Source organism: Canis lupus, chromosome 7 (genome assembly GCF_011100685.1).
Source record: "Canis lupus familiaris isolate Mischka breed German Shepherd chromosome 7, alternate assembly UU_Cfam_GSD_1.0, whole genome shotgun sequence".
NCBI classification, from domain to species: domain Eukaryota; kingdom Metazoa; phylum Chordata; class Mammalia; order Carnivora; family Canidae; genus Canis; species Canis lupus.
In genome coordinates this window covers 35,597,356-35,614,014 of record NC_049228.1, presented here as the reverse complement: position 1 = coordinate 35,614,014, position 16,659 = coordinate 35,597,356, and the positions used below count along the sequence as shown (strand labels likewise).

General features: G+C 37.3%; 1 protein-coding gene and 1 long non-coding RNA gene across 6 annotated transcripts in view; one reads left to right on the top strand and one right to left on the bottom strand.

Annotated features, from left to right (window-relative positions):
• The window catches only part of CATSPERE (catsper channel auxiliary subunit epsilon), a 199,070-nt gene that overhangs the window by 7,076 nt on the left and 175,335 nt on the right, over positions 1–16,659 (bottom strand). For 4 of the 5 annotated variants that reach the window (XM_038542744.1, XM_038542746.1, XM_038542743.1 and 1 more), the window contains 4 exons: positions 14,158–14,257; positions 7,278–7,364; positions 6,032–6,189; positions 1,672–1,725 (listed from right to left, as the gene is read on the bottom strand). In XM_038542744.1, coding sequence (XP_038398672.1) covers positions 1,672–1,725; positions 6,032–6,189; positions 7,278–7,364; positions 14,158–14,257 — 399 coding nt within the window. Of the gene's footprint in view, positions 1–1,671; positions 1,726–6,031; positions 6,278–7,277; positions 7,365–14,157; positions 14,258–16,659 lie in introns of those variants that run through there. The other variant, XM_038542747.1, reaches the window with a different exon arrangement.
• Positions 1–16,659, top strand: part of LOC111096702 — a 53,545-nt gene that overhangs the window by 18,085 nt on the left and 18,801 nt on the right. The window lies entirely within an intron of this gene.

Genomic DNA, 16,659 nt, shown 5'->3' with positions numbered 1-16,659 from the left:
GTCCCCTTCTGGTGGGGGGTACTTGGATGCACTTATGTTCTTAATATTCATCTAAATCAAACATAGCAATCTAGTGAGGAAGAGAAGTCACTGCCAAAGGCCATAGATGTTTCCCAAAGTCACTTAGAAATAACGAGTGGCTTATCTCATTTGTAGATTATTTACACTATTAATCTTCCACTGGCACAAAACATCAAGGAGTCAGTAATATTTAAAGTAGGGCCATGCATAACTTCATTGTTTGTCTTTCATTTTGTTTAATATTTTACAAAAGAGCAAAAACAAAAAACCAGGCGTAGGACAGAGAAGCAAAGTCATTTGTGATCCCAGTGTTAGCATTACGACCTTTTACTCTGCTCTCCAAGGAAACTGGAATCCAGGAAAGTGCCTTTACTACCTGATTCCTGGATGCATTGGAATGATGGCTCAACATCCAAAGAACAAATAATCCAGTCAAGAAATGGACAGAAGACATGAACAGATATTTCTCCAAAGAAGACATACAAATGGCCAACAGACACATGAAAAATGCTCCACATCACTTGGCATCAGGGAAATACAAATCAAGACCACAATGAGATACTACCTCACATCAGTCAGAATGGCTAAAATTAACAAGTAAGGAAATGATGGATGTTGGCAAGGATGCAGAGAAAGGGGAACCCTCTTACACTGTTGGTGGGAATGCAAACTGATGCAGCCACTCTGGAAAACAGTATAGAGGTTCCTCAAAAAGTTAAAAATACAGCTACCCTATGACCCAGCAATCACACTACTGGTTATTTACCCCAAAGATACAAATGTAGTGATCTGAAGGGGCACCTGCACCCCAATGTTTATAGCAGCAATGTCCATAACAGCCAAACTATGGAAAGAGCCCAGATGTCCATTGACAGATGAATGGATAAAGATGATGTGGTCTATATACAATGGAATATTACTTAGCCATCAGAAAGAATAAAATGTTGCCATTTCAATGACATGTTTGGAACTAGAGGATATTATGCTAAGTGAAATAGAGAAAGACAATGATCATGTGATCTCATTCACATGTGGAATTTAAGAAACAAAATGGGATCATAAGGGAAGAGAGGAAAAAATAAAACAAGATGAAATCAGTGAGGGGGACTAATCATAAGAGACTTAATCATAGGAAACAAACAGGGTCGCTGGAGGGGAGGGGTTACTGGGTGATGGGCATTAAGGAGGGCATATGATGTAATGAGCACTGGGTGTTATATAAGACTGGTGGATCACTGACCTCTACCTCTGAAACTAGTAATACATTATATGTTAATTAAATTTAAATAATAATAAAAAAAGAATGATGGTCAGTGGTTGAGGACTGACTCAGGGTCAATGGGGCATGGCCACTGTCTCCTCACAGTCCTCCCTTCTGTAGCCTATGATCTGCAGCCTATCATCTCCTTAAGGAGAGGTTAGACATGTGTGATGGGAAGACAGTGGCGGCTAAGGGGATGGGACCCAGCTGTACAAACAATTCTCAGAAATTCCTTCCTGCTGTATCCCTGGGATAATTGATACATACAATTTGAGGATGTCACACATAGGGTCCCAGAGAAATGGGGGACAGGTGCCTTTGCTGTTTTGGCTGTCACCCCTTGTTTTACAACTTCCCTCACAAAAGTCTGATTAGGCAGCAGACATTACCTGGGAATCATTCCAAAGGTCTCTATTGCAAATACAGTTGTCAGGTTACAAAAACTGCAAATGAGAAAAATAATATTAAAGATTAAATTAAGTTCAATATATTAAAAGACTCCCTCCAAATCTTAATGGTAATGATCTATCATTAAGATAATCTTGATGAAGATGTCAGTTTCTCAATAATGGAGAGAATAGAGTGACATCATAGCTGTGGTGATTTTTCCATACGTGTGGCTTGGGCAGCTTGCTGCACGATTTCTGAGTTTGTCAGTGTAAACTCACCGCTCTTCTAATATCTTCACATCGTTTTGATAGTGGGTCCCAAGGGGACAGCAATAATAATAATAATAATAATAATAATAATAATAATAATAATAATGTTTTACTGAGCATTAGTACTTATTGAAAATGAATACTAACTGAGCATTTGCTATGTACCAGGCAGCGTACCAAATGCTCTACATGAATTATCTGCTTAATCCTCATAGCAACCCTTTCTTTTGGATGAAGAAACAGAGGCTCAGGTAGATTAACCTACTTGCAAAAGTTTGCACAGTTGTTAGTAGCAGAGCTGGGATTTGAATTTAGGTTGTTCTAATCAAAGAGCCTGTGATGTTTACCTGATATAGGCTGACTCAGGAAGCTAAGAGTGTTGGGAACTTGATATAGGGCACCGTGTATTATTTCTAAAGTTACTGAGTATCTTTCATGATTTAGCAGGTTGCTTGGGATGAGACAAGACAGAGCTAAATAAACATTAATGATAACATTTCACCTATTTTCATGTGGAGGAGAGAGAAGAAAGAAATTTAACTTGATTGAGCAAAATTAGGGATTTTTACCCAGGTACTTTAATTCTCAGAATATTATGAAATAAGTTTTATAGACTCATTTTACAAATAAAGAAAGAAGCTCAGAGACTAGGCAAGTTGCTTATGATGGCATATCTGCCAATGGCAAAATTAGGATTCAAACCAAAGTAGACTCTAGAATAATGCCTTCAAGGTCCATCCATGTTGTAGCAAATGATTTCCTTCTTTTTATGGCTGAATAATATTCCATTATATATGTAGATAAAATGGAATCTATCTCACATCTTTATCCATTCATCATTGATGGACACATACATCGTTTCCATATCTTGGCTGCCATAAATAGTGCTGCAATGAGCATGAGGATGCATCTTTTCAAGTTAGTGTTTTCATTTTCTTTCATTTTCTTATCTAGGGGAGGAATTGCTGGATCATATGGTATTCTATTTTTAGCTTTTTGAGGAAACTCCATAGTGATTTCCATAGTGGTTGTGCCAATTTACATTCCCACCGAGAGTGCACAGGATTCTCATTTTTCCACATCTTTGCCAATACTTGTTATCTCATGTCTTTTTGAGAATAGCCATTCTAACTGGTATGAGGTGATATCTTACTGATAATACCTTAGCTTTTGATTTGCATTTCCCTGATGGTTAGTGATGTTGAGTACCTTTTCATATGCCTGTTGGCCATCTGTATGTCTTGGAAAAAGGTCTATTCAGATCTTCATCTATTTTATAACTGGATTATTTGTTTTTGTATTGTATTGTAGGAGTTCTTTGTATATTTGGTATACTAACCCCTTTTTGGATGTGTGATTTCCATAGGTTGACTTTTCTTTTTGTTGATGGTTTCCTTTGCTGTACAGTAGTTTTTTTTTTTTATACAAAAGCTTTTTCATTTATTTAGCTTATTTTCATTTTTGTTGCCTTTGCTTTTGGTGTCAAGTCCAAAAAATCATGGCTAAGTCATGAAGTCAAGGGGCTTACTCCCTATGTTTTCTTCCAAGAGTTTTATGGTATAAGGTCTTACATTCAAGTCTTTAATCCATTTTAAGTTAATTTTTGTGTATGGTGTGAGACAGTGGTCTAGTTTCATTCTTTTACATGTGGCTTTCCAGTTTCCCCTACACCACTCATCGAAGAGACTGTCCTTTCCCTGCTATATATGTATTCTTCTCCTTTGTAATGAATAGATACATAAGAATGGTTTATTTCTGGGCTTTCTATTCTGTTCCATTGATGTATGTGTCAGTTTTTCTGCCAGTACCATACTGTTTTGATTACTATAGCTTTGTAGTATAATTTGAAATCAAGTAGTGTGATGCCTCTCCTTGTGTTCTTTCTCAAGATGGTTTTGGCTGTTTTGGTTTTTATTTTGTCTTCCATACAAATTTTAGGATTGTTCTAATTCTGTGAAGATTGCCATTGCAATTTTGATAGGGATTGCATTGAGTCTGTATTGTAGATTTCTTTGGGTAGTATGAACATTTTAACAATATTTGTTCTTCTAATCCATGAGCATGGAATATCTTTCCATTCATTAGTGTCTTCTACAATTTCTTTTATCATGTCTAGGTCTTTATTTGTCTAGGTCTCTCATCTCCTTGGTTAAATTTATACCCTAGCATTTTATTCTTTTTGCTGTAGTCATAGATGAGGCTGTTGATGAGAACAGGTTTTTTGTGGAGTCTTTAGTGTTTTCAGAATATAATGCCATATCATCTGCAAATAGTGAAAATTTTGCTCCTTCCTTTCTGATTTATATGCTTAAAACATTTTTTTTCTTGCCTAATTGTTTTGGATAGGACTTCCAATTCTATGTGGAATAAAAATAAAAGGGGGCATCTTTGTTTCTCATCTTTGTTCCTGATCTTAGAGGAAAGGCTTTCACCTTTTCATCATTAAGTATGATGTTAGCTGTGGACTTGTCATTTAGAGCTTTTATTATGTTGAGGTATGTTCCCTCTACACTCACTTTGTTGAGAGTTTTTATAATAAATGAATGTTGAATTTTGTCAAAAGCTTTTTACATCTATTGAGATGATCATATGATTTTTTAAATTTTTATTTATTTATTCATGAGAGACACAGAAAGAGAGGCAGAGACATTTCTCAGAGAGGCATAGGGAGAAGCTCCATGCAGGGAGCCTGATGCAGAGCTTGATCCCAGGTACCCCAATCATATGATTTTTATCCTTTGTTTTGTTAAGGTGGCATATCACAGTGATTAATTTGCAGATGTTGAATCATCCTTGCATCCCTAGAATAAATCCCACTTGATTATAGCATATGATCCTTTTTAATGCATTGTTGAATTTGGTTTGCTAATATTTCATTGAGGATTTTTATATCTATGGTCATCAAGGATATTGACCTGTAATTTTCTTTTCTTGTGGTATCCTTGTCTGGCTTTTGTATTAGTAATGTTGGCCTCATAGAATAAGTTTATAAATATTCCTTCCTCTTGTATTTTTGGAAGGGTTTGAGAAGGATATTGTTCTTTAAATGTTTGGTAGAATTTACCAGTGAAGCCATCTTGTCTTGGACTTTTGTTTGTTGAGAGGTTTTATTTATTTATTTATTTATTTATTTTATTTATTTATTTATTTATTTATTTTCTTACTGATTTGCTCTCCTTACTAGTAATCAGTCTGATCAGGTTTTCCTTTTTTTTTTCTTTTCTTTTTTTTTTTTTCTTTTTTTTTTTATGATTCAGTCTTGGTAGGTTGTATTTTTCTAAGAATTTACCCATTCTTTTTAGGTTGTCTAATTTATTGGTATATAGTTGCTCATCGTAGTCTTTTATCCTATATATTCTTTTGGTATCAGTTGTAACTTCTCTTTATTTTCTGATTTTATTTGAGTCCTCTCTCTTTTTTTCTTATTAGGGCTAGCTAAAATTTTGTCTATTTTATTTATCTTTTCAAAAACCAACTCTTAGTTTCATTGATCTTTCCTATTATCTTTTTAGTCTCTATTCAAATTTATTTCCTCTCTGATCTTTGTTATTTCCTTCCTTTTACTAACTCTGGCTTTGTTTGTTCTTTTTCTAGTTCTATGAAGAGTTGTTCATAGTCATTCATCTTTGTTCCTGATCTTAGAGGGAAGGTTTTCAGCCTTGCTAGTTCAAAGTTGAGTTGTTTGAGATATTTCTTCTTTCTTGAGATAAAGGATTTCCTTCTTCTTTATGGCTGAATAATACTCCATTGTATACTTATATATACACCACCTTTTATTTATCATTTATTCATTAGTGGACACTAAGGTTGCTTCCATGTCTTGGCTATTGTAATAATGCTGTGATGAACATGGGAATGCAGATATTTTTTTGAGTTGGTCAACCTCTTTTAGTAATGGTGACCCCAGACTCTATGGCATTTTAATTTTTCCTACTAGGCATTTTCTTCCCTCTTGCCTTATGTAATGTTGCCATGTTTTAGTGTAATACCTTTTTTGGACTTTGTAGAGTAGAGCAGAAATTTCATTTGATCTCATCATTATCCCTTTAAATAAATGTTAAAACTATAACAATAAAATATTTATATTCACCTATAGTTTGGATCCAGGATCTTCACACGAAACACATACATTCCAGAATGGTCCTCGGGCCAAACTAAATGGTTATAGTTAGACTTGTTGATTATCTCATATGGTTGATTTAAGTCTCCTGGTTTTCCAATAGCATAAGAGAAACAGTGCTTATAGTTCTGAATGGGAAACAAAGACAAAAACCTTGAGGTCCTTCTGTACGGTAAGAAGTGTTGGAGATTGTAGAGAGGAGAAGGTATGCAATACCTAGAAAGGAAAAGGGAATGAACTGGAGAAATACTTTTATGTTTGTTGGGCCGTATTACAGAACTGTTTTAATCATGAAATCAAGGTGAAATAAATCAATATTCCTCTGACCACAGTCAGCTGCCAAGGCAGATAGTTGAGATTTAACTAGGGCTGTGACTTAGCCACACAAGTCTGAAGAACTGAGATGGAGGAAGGAATTGAGGGTACACATTAATAGAGTGATATAATTACTGACCATGGAATTTCAGCTGCATAAAAAGCAAGGAGAGAACCTGGGGCTGGGGCGAGATGGGTGGGGTCATTTTGAATGATTGTTGAAAGGATTGTTAGAGTCAAGGTTCTAGGGTTATGTTGCCAGAAGGATAGGGAGTGGTGGATGGAAAGTGGGATGTTTGGAGCTAGGACTACAGAGGATAGTACAATTGTATGTATCTCTGTCTTGACATGCACAGATTCTGATGAAGAAGCAAAGTAACATTCCTATTGTAGGGTTTAGATTTTATAGGCTAGGTATCATAGAGGTCACTTTTATTTATGAGATATTATTATGAGATACTGATTCTCCAAATAACATAAATTAATTTCAATTCAAGAAAGTTTGATTGAAAAAAATTGAAAGCAGTATAGGAATAATAGCTGGCATTCAGAAATGATCTTTCAGTTGTATAAGAATTGAAAGTTCGGGTGTTTACTTTAGAGTCAATGCTTCAATATGTTTGTCAGATATTTAGTAAATCTGTAAACACAGATTTTCAACAGAAAAAGATTAATACAAAATTGTTAGTAACACAGGAGCACTGGAAGCTCAAACAGAAATTAAGGTGATGCATTTTTGAAATTACAGTATTAATCCAATAGAAAAGTTGGATTTGATTTGCAAAAAAAAAAAAAAAAAAAAAAAAAATTAAATCCAAAATGTTTCCATCAAACTTTTGTTAATGCTGAAATGCCAAATTAGTTATTGTAAATAAGATTTGCTAGGTAATATTTTCCTTACCTCAGGTCCCCAGGCTTCTTCTAGTGGGAGGTGCTTGTTAAGCTCAGTCATTGACTTCCACGTCTGGGCTTCATTTAAACAGCCACTCTGCCAAAAAAATTGTACAAATAGGAATATAAGAAACAAACGATCAAAGGAAAAAAAAAAAAGACAAACCAAGAAACAAACTCTGTAGAGAGCTGTAGAGAACAAACTGGTAGTTGCCAGAAAGGAGGTGGGTGGGGGATGGGTGAAACAAGTGATGGGGATTAAGGAGTGCACCTGTTGTGATGAGCACTAGCTGTTGTATGGAAGTGTTGAATCACTATATTGTATACCCGAAACTAACATTACACTGTATGTTAACTAACTGGAGTTAACAAAAATGTAATAAAAAATTGCACACACATTTAAGTATATAAATTTATTCCTAAGTATTTATTTAATGTCATTGAAAAATATATATTTCTTTTCATTATTAAATATTTGCTGATATACAGGGGATATATTGTATATTGACCTTGTATGAAAAGAATTTCTTAAACTCACTTATTAATTTTAAGTGTTTCACATGAGGTCATGTTATTTGTGAATGTGGTAGTCTTATTGCTTCCTTTCCAATTCTTATACTTTTAACTGTGTATTGTTTGCTTATTACAGGGATCAGAAACAATGTTGTAACAAAAGTGGTGATAGCTGGCACCCTTGTTTCACTCCTGACTTCAGAAAGCTTTCAAATTTTCACTATTAATTAAGATGCTTTATAAGGTTTTTTTTTTTTTTTTTTTTTTGTACTTACATACTATTAGGTCAAGGAAGTTACTATATACTTATAATTTTCCAAGAGTTATTTTTGGTGTTATTTTCTTTCTTTTCTTTCTTTCTTTCTTTCTTTCTTTCTTTCTTTCTTTCTTTCTTTCTTTCTTTCTTTCTTTCCTTTCTCTCTTTCTCTTTCTCTCTTTCTCTCTCTCTCTCTCGTAGGCTCCATGCCCAATGAATGTTGGGCTTAAACTCAAGACCCTGAGAATTCCAAGACTTATATTAAAAGTAATGTTATGTATAAATAATTTTTAGCAGAATGACTTTTAACTACTATAATAATCCATGCCTATGCTTCTTTATTCTGTTAGTATAGTGGATTTTTTAAACTTTCAAATGATATTCCAACTCTTCATTTATGAAATAAAACTTGTCTGGATGTGTGATTTTTAAATATATTGCTGAGTTTGATTTGCTAGTGTTTTGGTTAGGTGCTTTGAATCTGTGGTCATAGGTGAGATTAGCTTATAATTTCCTTTTCTTTTAAGGTCCTCATCAGGTCCTCCTAGATTCACAAAATGAGTTGGAAAGTGCTCTTCCCACCCAAATACTCTGGAAGAATTTTTAAAAGCTGAAGGAAAATTTTCCTTAAATGTTTGGTGGACGGGAAAGCCATCTGAGAGTAGAGATGTCTATTTCTTTCTTAAAATATAAGAAACTTTGGGAAAAAAAGAAGAATATAAGAAACTTTGGTAAATTCTTTTTTTTTCAAGGCATTTGTCTGTTTTATCCATTTCTTCATTGTCAAATTTGTTAAATCTGTTTATAGTAACCTTTATTATTTGGGTTTAAAATGGTAATATTCTAATTCTATCTTTTTTTTTCTTCATTTGTCAACTAGAAATGTAAAGAGATGCCTCCCCTTTTCTACAATTTGGTTACCCTCTGGTATAGTTCATTTGAGGATAAATATTGGTGACTTTCTCTTTATTTGACAGTTTTAAAAATAAAGAGTTGATTTCCTATCACTTTCCAAAGGTGATCTTTTTGAAAAAATCATTATGAACTCATAGGTTTAACATATTTAATGGATTTTAGCAATATTGCAATAACTACCCTTAAGAAAGCTCATCTTAATTGTCCCATCTTCGGCCAACCTCTTCATGTTAACTTCTGATTACTTTTGACAAGACCCTAGTAGTCTTTGATACTTCCTTGCTATTGGATATGTCAAAGTATTCCAAACTCATTGTGTACATTTCCTCTCCCAGTCTTGGAATCAGCTATCTATTTAAGAATCCCCAGTTATTTTTAGCCGGAAATGATATTTTAAGACAACCATCTGGGAACTGAGGACACTTACTGCTATTGATTAGTTATGTTTCTAGGGATTTTAATGGACAGTGTAGGAAAATTTGTCTCTCTCTGAACAATATATTTATGTATTTATATCCAGATCACATAAGTTTCCAATACCTCATGAGTTTACATTGAGTCCTAATCAAATTCAGGATGTTTTGTCTAACTTCTTCTATATTTCATGCATATCTCCCTGCTTTTTTGCCAAAAACATTTGGTGAAGAGTGATAGTATTAGAATATCTCACATTACATACCTTACAAGATCAGAATAACTAATACAAATACTACTCCCACTATTGTGATTACTGAAAAACAGTTATATTTCCCCCAGGTATACACTCTCATATTCTTATATTCTCCTAGCATATTTTATAGCTGTATTATATCTATACTGTCAGAGAATACATCTACTATATACTATCCTCTTTCCCTTTCCATCCTCACTTTGCTTCAGCTTTGTAACTCTGTACTCCATTATGCTTCCTCTAGTTCTTATGTTGATATCTCTTTAGTGATTTTGGTGGTTTGAAGGTTATTATTTAGCCTTGGGCTCATGGGAACAATATCATCTGAGCTTTTACATATTAATAGCAGTTTGTGCCTTTTCTAGAGTCATTGGTTTTGCTGAATATAAAATCCTTAGCTTATGCTTATTTTCCTTTAGTATCAAACATTTTACTCCATCTTTTCCTGGCATAAAGCATTGCTATAAGAATTAGAATTTTATTTTCTTTATATGTAAGTTGCTTCCTTTTTTTTTTTTTTTTTGCCTACATGGCCACTTGGGTTGGCTGTTCTGATCTGATATTCTTTTTTTTTTTTTTTTTTTTTCTGATCTGATATTCTTGATTATCTGCTATGCTCTTTCAATATGAAGCTTCAAGCCTTTTTTTACTTAGAGCAGGTAGAGATGTTTTCTTGAATATAAGCAATGGTTTGGTTCCTTTGTTCTGGTTTTCTTTTTCAGGGCATCCATTTACTTATGTATTGGATCTTCTTTGGCTGTCTTCAGTATTTGCCACTTTCTCTTGAATCTTTTTTATCTCATTGTTTCTTTTAACTTTTAAATTTTTCCTCTTCTAATTTCATATGTCTTTTAGAGCATTATCTGTTGTTCATTTTCATCTTTATTGTTTTTGTTTTTTTTTAAATTCGATTTGCCAACATATAGTATAACACCCAGTTCCATCAAGTGCCCTCCTCAATGCCCGTCACTCAGTTACCCCATCCTCCCACCCACCTCCCCTTCTGCAACCCTTTGTTTGTTTCCCAGAGTTAGGAGTCTCTCATGGTTTGTCTCCCTCTCTAATTTTTCCCACTCATTTTCCCTCCTTTCCCTTATAATCCCTTTCACTATTTCTTATATTCCCCATATGAGTGAAACCATATGATGATTGTCCTTCTCCAATTGACTTACTTCACTCAGCATAATACCCTCCAGTTCCATCCACGTCAAAGCAAATGGTGGGTATTTGTCCTTTCTGATGGCTGAGTAATATTCCATTGTATATATACACCACAGCTTCTTTATCCAGTCATCTGTCGAAGGACATTGAGGCTCCTTTCACAGTTTGGCTATTGTGGACATTGCTGCTATGAACATTAGGATGCAGGTGTCCCGGTGTTTCACTACATCTGTATCTTTGGGGTAAATCCCCAGCAGTGCAATTGTTGGGTCATAGGGTAGCTCTATTTTTAACTCTTTGATGAAACTCCTCACTGTTTTCCAGAATGGCTGTATCAGTTCACATTCCCACCAACAGTGCAAGAGGCTTCCCCTTTCTCCACATTCTCCCCAACATTTGTTGTTTCCTGTCTTGTTAATTTTTGCCATTCTCACTGGTGTGAGGTAGTATCTCATTGTGGTTTTGATTTGTATTTCCCTGATGGCAAGTGATGCAGAGCATTTTCTCATGTGCTTGTTGGCCATGTCTATGTCTTCTTTGGTGAAATTTCTGTTCATGTCTTCTGCCCATTTCATGATTGGATTTTTTTGTTTCTTGGGTGTTTCATTTTCATCTTTAAAAGGCTATTTTTAAAAAAAGGCTATTTTCATTGCATATAGAATTTTAGATTTGGGATTTCTTTTCTTTCAGTAATTTATTTTTGTGCAGGGGTACCTGAGTAGTTCAGTGGGTTAAGCATCTGACTTTTGATTTTGGTTCAGGTCATGATATCAGGGTCATGAGATCATAGCCCTGTGTTGGGTTCCATGCTGGGTATTGAGACTGCTTCAGATTCTCTCACTCTCCATCTGCCCTTCCCCACTAAAAAAAGGGGGGAGGAAAAGAAAAAAAATTTTGTTCAAAGTTTTCTGGTTTGCATTATTTCTATAGAGAAACCAGCTTTAAGTCTTATAGCTACTCTTTTGAGGGTAATTTTTCTTTTTTTTTTTTTTTTTGGCCACTTTTAAGGTTTTTCTCTTTAGAAATTTTACTGTAGTGTTTCTGGATCCAGGTTACTTTTTCTGTGCCTTGATGTCTTTTATCTTTTGGGAAAATATTGCTTCTGGCCAGTACTCTCTCCCCTTTCTTTCTTAGGACTCCAGTCCTTAGATGTAGGCAGTGAATCTCCATTATGTTCTTGTCTATATTTTCAATCAGTTTATCTCCCTATGCATAATTCTGGGCATTTCCTTCTGACCCCTCTTCCAGTTGACTAATTCTGTTTTAAGTCATCACTCCCAATAGTTGAGTTCCTAATTCCAGTTATTGCAGTTTTATTTTTTTCTAGAAGTGATTGGCAGCTCAGACAGAGGCATGGATAAGGCAGGACGATTTGATATTTAAAGTTGCCATTTGGTTCATAGGAGCAACACCAGGGAAGGTGACTTGCAGGTGATGGCAAGATGGTAGCTGGAGGGCTGACCCATGGAGCTAAAGTTAGACAGGAAAAGGAGAGAGAAGATGGGATGGCAGGGAGGGAAAGAGCAAAGGGCTCAATGTTGAGGATATCTAGACAGTGTGAGGAAAAGAGGAAGAGCTAGAGAATGGGAGGTTGAAGTCAGAGACCAGAGTGTTTGAATTTAAATGTAATTATAACAGGGGGCAGTGCATTGATCAAGGCAGCCTCTGCTATGCTGCAGTAAACCCCACCCCTCAGGGCCTTAACACATTGCAGTTGAATTCCTGATCACACATAGTCCAGTGCAGATGGCCCTGCTGAGATGGCTCTTATGGATGACTCTCCTCAGAACAATGGATTAGGCTTTTCTGTCTAATGGCTCCTTGAAGAGTCCCCTGACTGGACACTTCTCATCCAGCTTGCATCTACTCCATCTCTAATTGTTGCTGGGATAGACTGACTCTGGAGGAAGACAGGAAGCATGGGGTTCATATGATCCCTTCTTCAGCACTTAATCCTGGAAGGGACACATATCGTTTCTGCTCATTCTCTGGCATGAGAGCCAGTCACATGGCCCCACCTAGATGCAAACAGGGCTGGGAAATGTCATCCCTGTGTAGAAAGCTTCTTAGCAATAGCCCTACTTGATGGCTTCAGAACTGAGGAGTCAACTGTAATTGCTTTCAGGGCAGGAGGAGAACTCATCAAGTTCTCAGTATGTGACAGCAGTAGGTAGGGTTGGATGACACCTGGATGACGGGCTGAACAAATGACACTGTGATTAGGGTGAGGAGATAGTAGTCTGGAGATGATACTGTGGGTTAGGGAGCACTTCAATTCCACAGCTCATCCCTACGTACACAGGGTGAGAGAAAGAGTACCCTTGATTTGAGAGAAAAACAGAGAAAATTATATTCTCTTTGGAATGTCTGCTGGGTAAGGGTCTAGGATCATTTAACCCTAGAGTATATTAGAAAAGTTTGAGAAGATGGAGAGTAATGGGAATCTGGGAATCTGGGCCCAGGTGTGAGAAGGATTGAGACTATGAAGAGACAGTAGACTGGAAGGACTCACACTCTGGATGTGACTTTTGGGTGTGACTGGACAAGTGTACGAGGAATGTGGTGGGGTGGATTTGTTTGACCACCCGATTGAAAGACAGTTAGTTCTTGCACATTCTGGAGAGGGTATCAGGTGGAACTTACTGCCTTTTGGCTGCTATCAGAGTGGGTTCTCCTTGGAGAATTAAGGTCTCTGATAGATGAGAAAATTCCTTTGGAAGGAGTTATCTCTAACTTTATTTAAGCATGAGATTTCTGGGGAAAAGCAGTAATCAATGCTGGTAACTTTGGAGAAGCTCTGCCAAGATGGAAGGCCCTTAGGCCAGAACGCCACACATGGGAATGAAATCTGGTGGCTGGGAGTGGTAGGGCTTTTCTGCCAAAGTGGAAAGAGTTGTCAGTGAGGAGGCCGAGATCAATCGGTCAGAGGATGGAGGGAGACCAGGCGAGTGTGGGGACAGTGAAGCCAAGGTCAGTGGGTCAAATGATGCAAGGAAGTCAAGTGAGATGAAGCCTAGAGAGTGTGCTTTTAATGTAGCACAAGTGTGATGAATGTGGAAGCTAGAGGAAGATCTATAAATAATCAAACGCTGAATACACTGTGGAGAAAAAGGAAAATGTTCACCTATGATTGCGTCACCCTACTATAAACATTATTTTATTTTTCTGACCCCTTTAAGTCTGTTTTATATGACCAAGGCTTCTTTTGTCATAAATGATTTTCAGTAGTCACAAAATTTAATACACAGGGCATGTTTTTTTTCCTACCCACATGTAACTGGTTCTATTTTCCTCAGATAATTTACATATAGATTTAAAATAGAACAGCAGGTCTAATTGCGTACTAAGTTCTATTTCAATTCAAAGACGCCATACCTTCTTCATAGTATTATTAAAGCTGTAGTCATTCCTGCCATGTATTTCCCACACAATGAAATTGACTTCTACATCTTCAACATAGCCATTGTTGTCGTATCTGAACGAGACAGCAAACACAACAACAGTAGTTTAGAGTAGAAGAGAGAGGGTAAGAGCTGTAGCCCTCCAGTCTGGTGGGCTTCTCTGAATAGCGCTGCCACCCTGGGGAAGTGACTTAATGTTCCTGAAGCCTCGATATTGTCACTTACCTGTGAAATAACAACAGTACCTATTGTATAGGTTTCCTTCAGCTCTCAAAATCAACCTCACAGTAATAAAGCAGGAAATGTTCACCTTTTTAATAGTGGGAACTGCAAGTGCTCTTCACTTTGACAGGAACCACGTGTTGACAAGGTGAGGGTAGCGGAGGCCCTGCTTTGTCACCTGGTAGCAGGGAGAAAGAATTGAGGGGGGAGGAAGGGCACAGCAAGGGTCCCCTGGTGTCATTTAATCAACAAATATTCATTGGGTGACTATTGTGTGCCAGGGAATTAAAACACAGCATCATTGTGATGAGAATGGAGATGTTCCAGAACCTCTGGAGGACCCTGCTGGAAGATGGGAATGAGTGTCAGGGGATTGGCAGCAGTGAGAGCTGAGGTGGGGCTGGAGAAGCATAAGTGGTCACCAACTCCCAGGAACCACAGTCACGAACAGCTCATGCCCAGAGAACTTGTGATGACTTTCACCTGCAGCAGACCTCAGCAGACAGTCCCGCATGGACAGGGTGCCCAATCCCTGGATGGGATTTAACCTTTTAGCCACCCCCCCAATCCTCCTGGAGGTGGGGTTCCCTCTGGGAACTCCACTGGTGCCTCCTGCCTACCCATGTCTAATAAAATGTATTTGAATCTTAAAAAAAAAAAAAGGGAGACAGAAGCCCCATTGAGCTTATTCACCCCAAAGTCCGTGAGTTTCAAAAGAGATGCTACTTAATTGTTAAGATCATTTTCTTTTCTTGCTACCATATGAAAATAGAGGCTTGAGACCAAAGCTAAAATTCAGTTAGTGGCAAAGTTACACCTGTGCATAGCAGCACCTGCAATTGTTTTAAACATGGTCACATCTTCCTTCTCTGTCACTGCCAGTTTTTTTTGGATGGGATTGTCCCCCCCACCCCCCGCCCCACCATAGATGGAAATCTCACTTAGGACTTTGGTCTCAGGCACTTGCTCCTGGGCTCTGACTCTTGGACTGTTACCCCAGGGTCTGATACATTCTCTTGCTTCGCATCTCTGAGTCTATCTGTAAGATCAGGGGTCCTTACCCACTGCCCACGTCTCTGCCTGACCTCAGAGTCCCTCCACCTGGCTCTACACATCTTCTATACCTTGGGACTGACCATCCATTCCTGCTGATAAAAACCAGCTCTTGCCTCATTCACAAACTGGGCAGGAAATTTGTACACATCAGAAAGTGATATCTGAGAAGGTATTTTATTTTCAACTTAATTCATTTTTAGAAATCATAAAGACATGAACTCAGGTGTGAGTAACTAGGGATTAGAATTGCAGTAGTCTACTTTCTAAATGGCTCAGGAGGAGGGTCAGAGGAAACTCTAAACTCTAATTAAAATTCTTCCCCCCCCCAAAAAAAATTCTTCCCACAGGAAAATGCACACACGTGTGTGACACACTCAATTTTGTATGCACTTTCGGAGCTTTGGGCCAGGCTTTAGCAAAGCTTTCATTCTAGGAACTTTGGAAGGTGCACCATCTTCTGAACGCCATCAGAGTCTTGAATTATTAAGAACTAGTTGTAAAGCCATATGTTTTATTTAAATTTAAAAAAGATCTTCCTTGAACTAGGAGTTGACTTTGGGTGACACTCACAAAAGCAATAAGCTATAGTGTCATCTAGTGGCAATAAGGATAAATTACATGACCCATACTTCCTGGGTTTATAATGACCTTTGATGCTGCTTTATTTCATTGAGAATACGGACAAAAATACTTGCCTGTGTAAGCATGGCTTATTTTCATTAATGTTAACAAACAGGATGTGATACCAATAAAACCTGAGAAATTCAGAAATGTCACCAGCTGGCACCTAGCTTCCCTATAATTTGTAACTTCTCCATTGTGACAGTTCCACTGTTAATCCGTTGGACACACATGTTTTCAGTCCTGTGTGACCACCCAGCTAGCCCATGGTATCAGCCATGTCTCTTACTTTGTTTGGTGATGCTTTAATTGCTGAGTTAATTGTCCCAGGAAAATTGGAAGCAATGTGGTTCATTGAATGAATTCTGGTAGCAGAGACATAGTAAGTTACCCTGAGAAGAGAAGGACATGCTGCCACGTGGCTCAAACTAGTGCTGCCACTGGCCCCTCTGACCCCTACCCACCTCCTGCACCACCACAGCCTCTCACCTGCCCCTTGACCTCACCACACATTGGGCCCTGACTCTCTCTGATTTCCTCCTATAGGCAGTTCCCTCCTTGCCCAACATCCTGGATT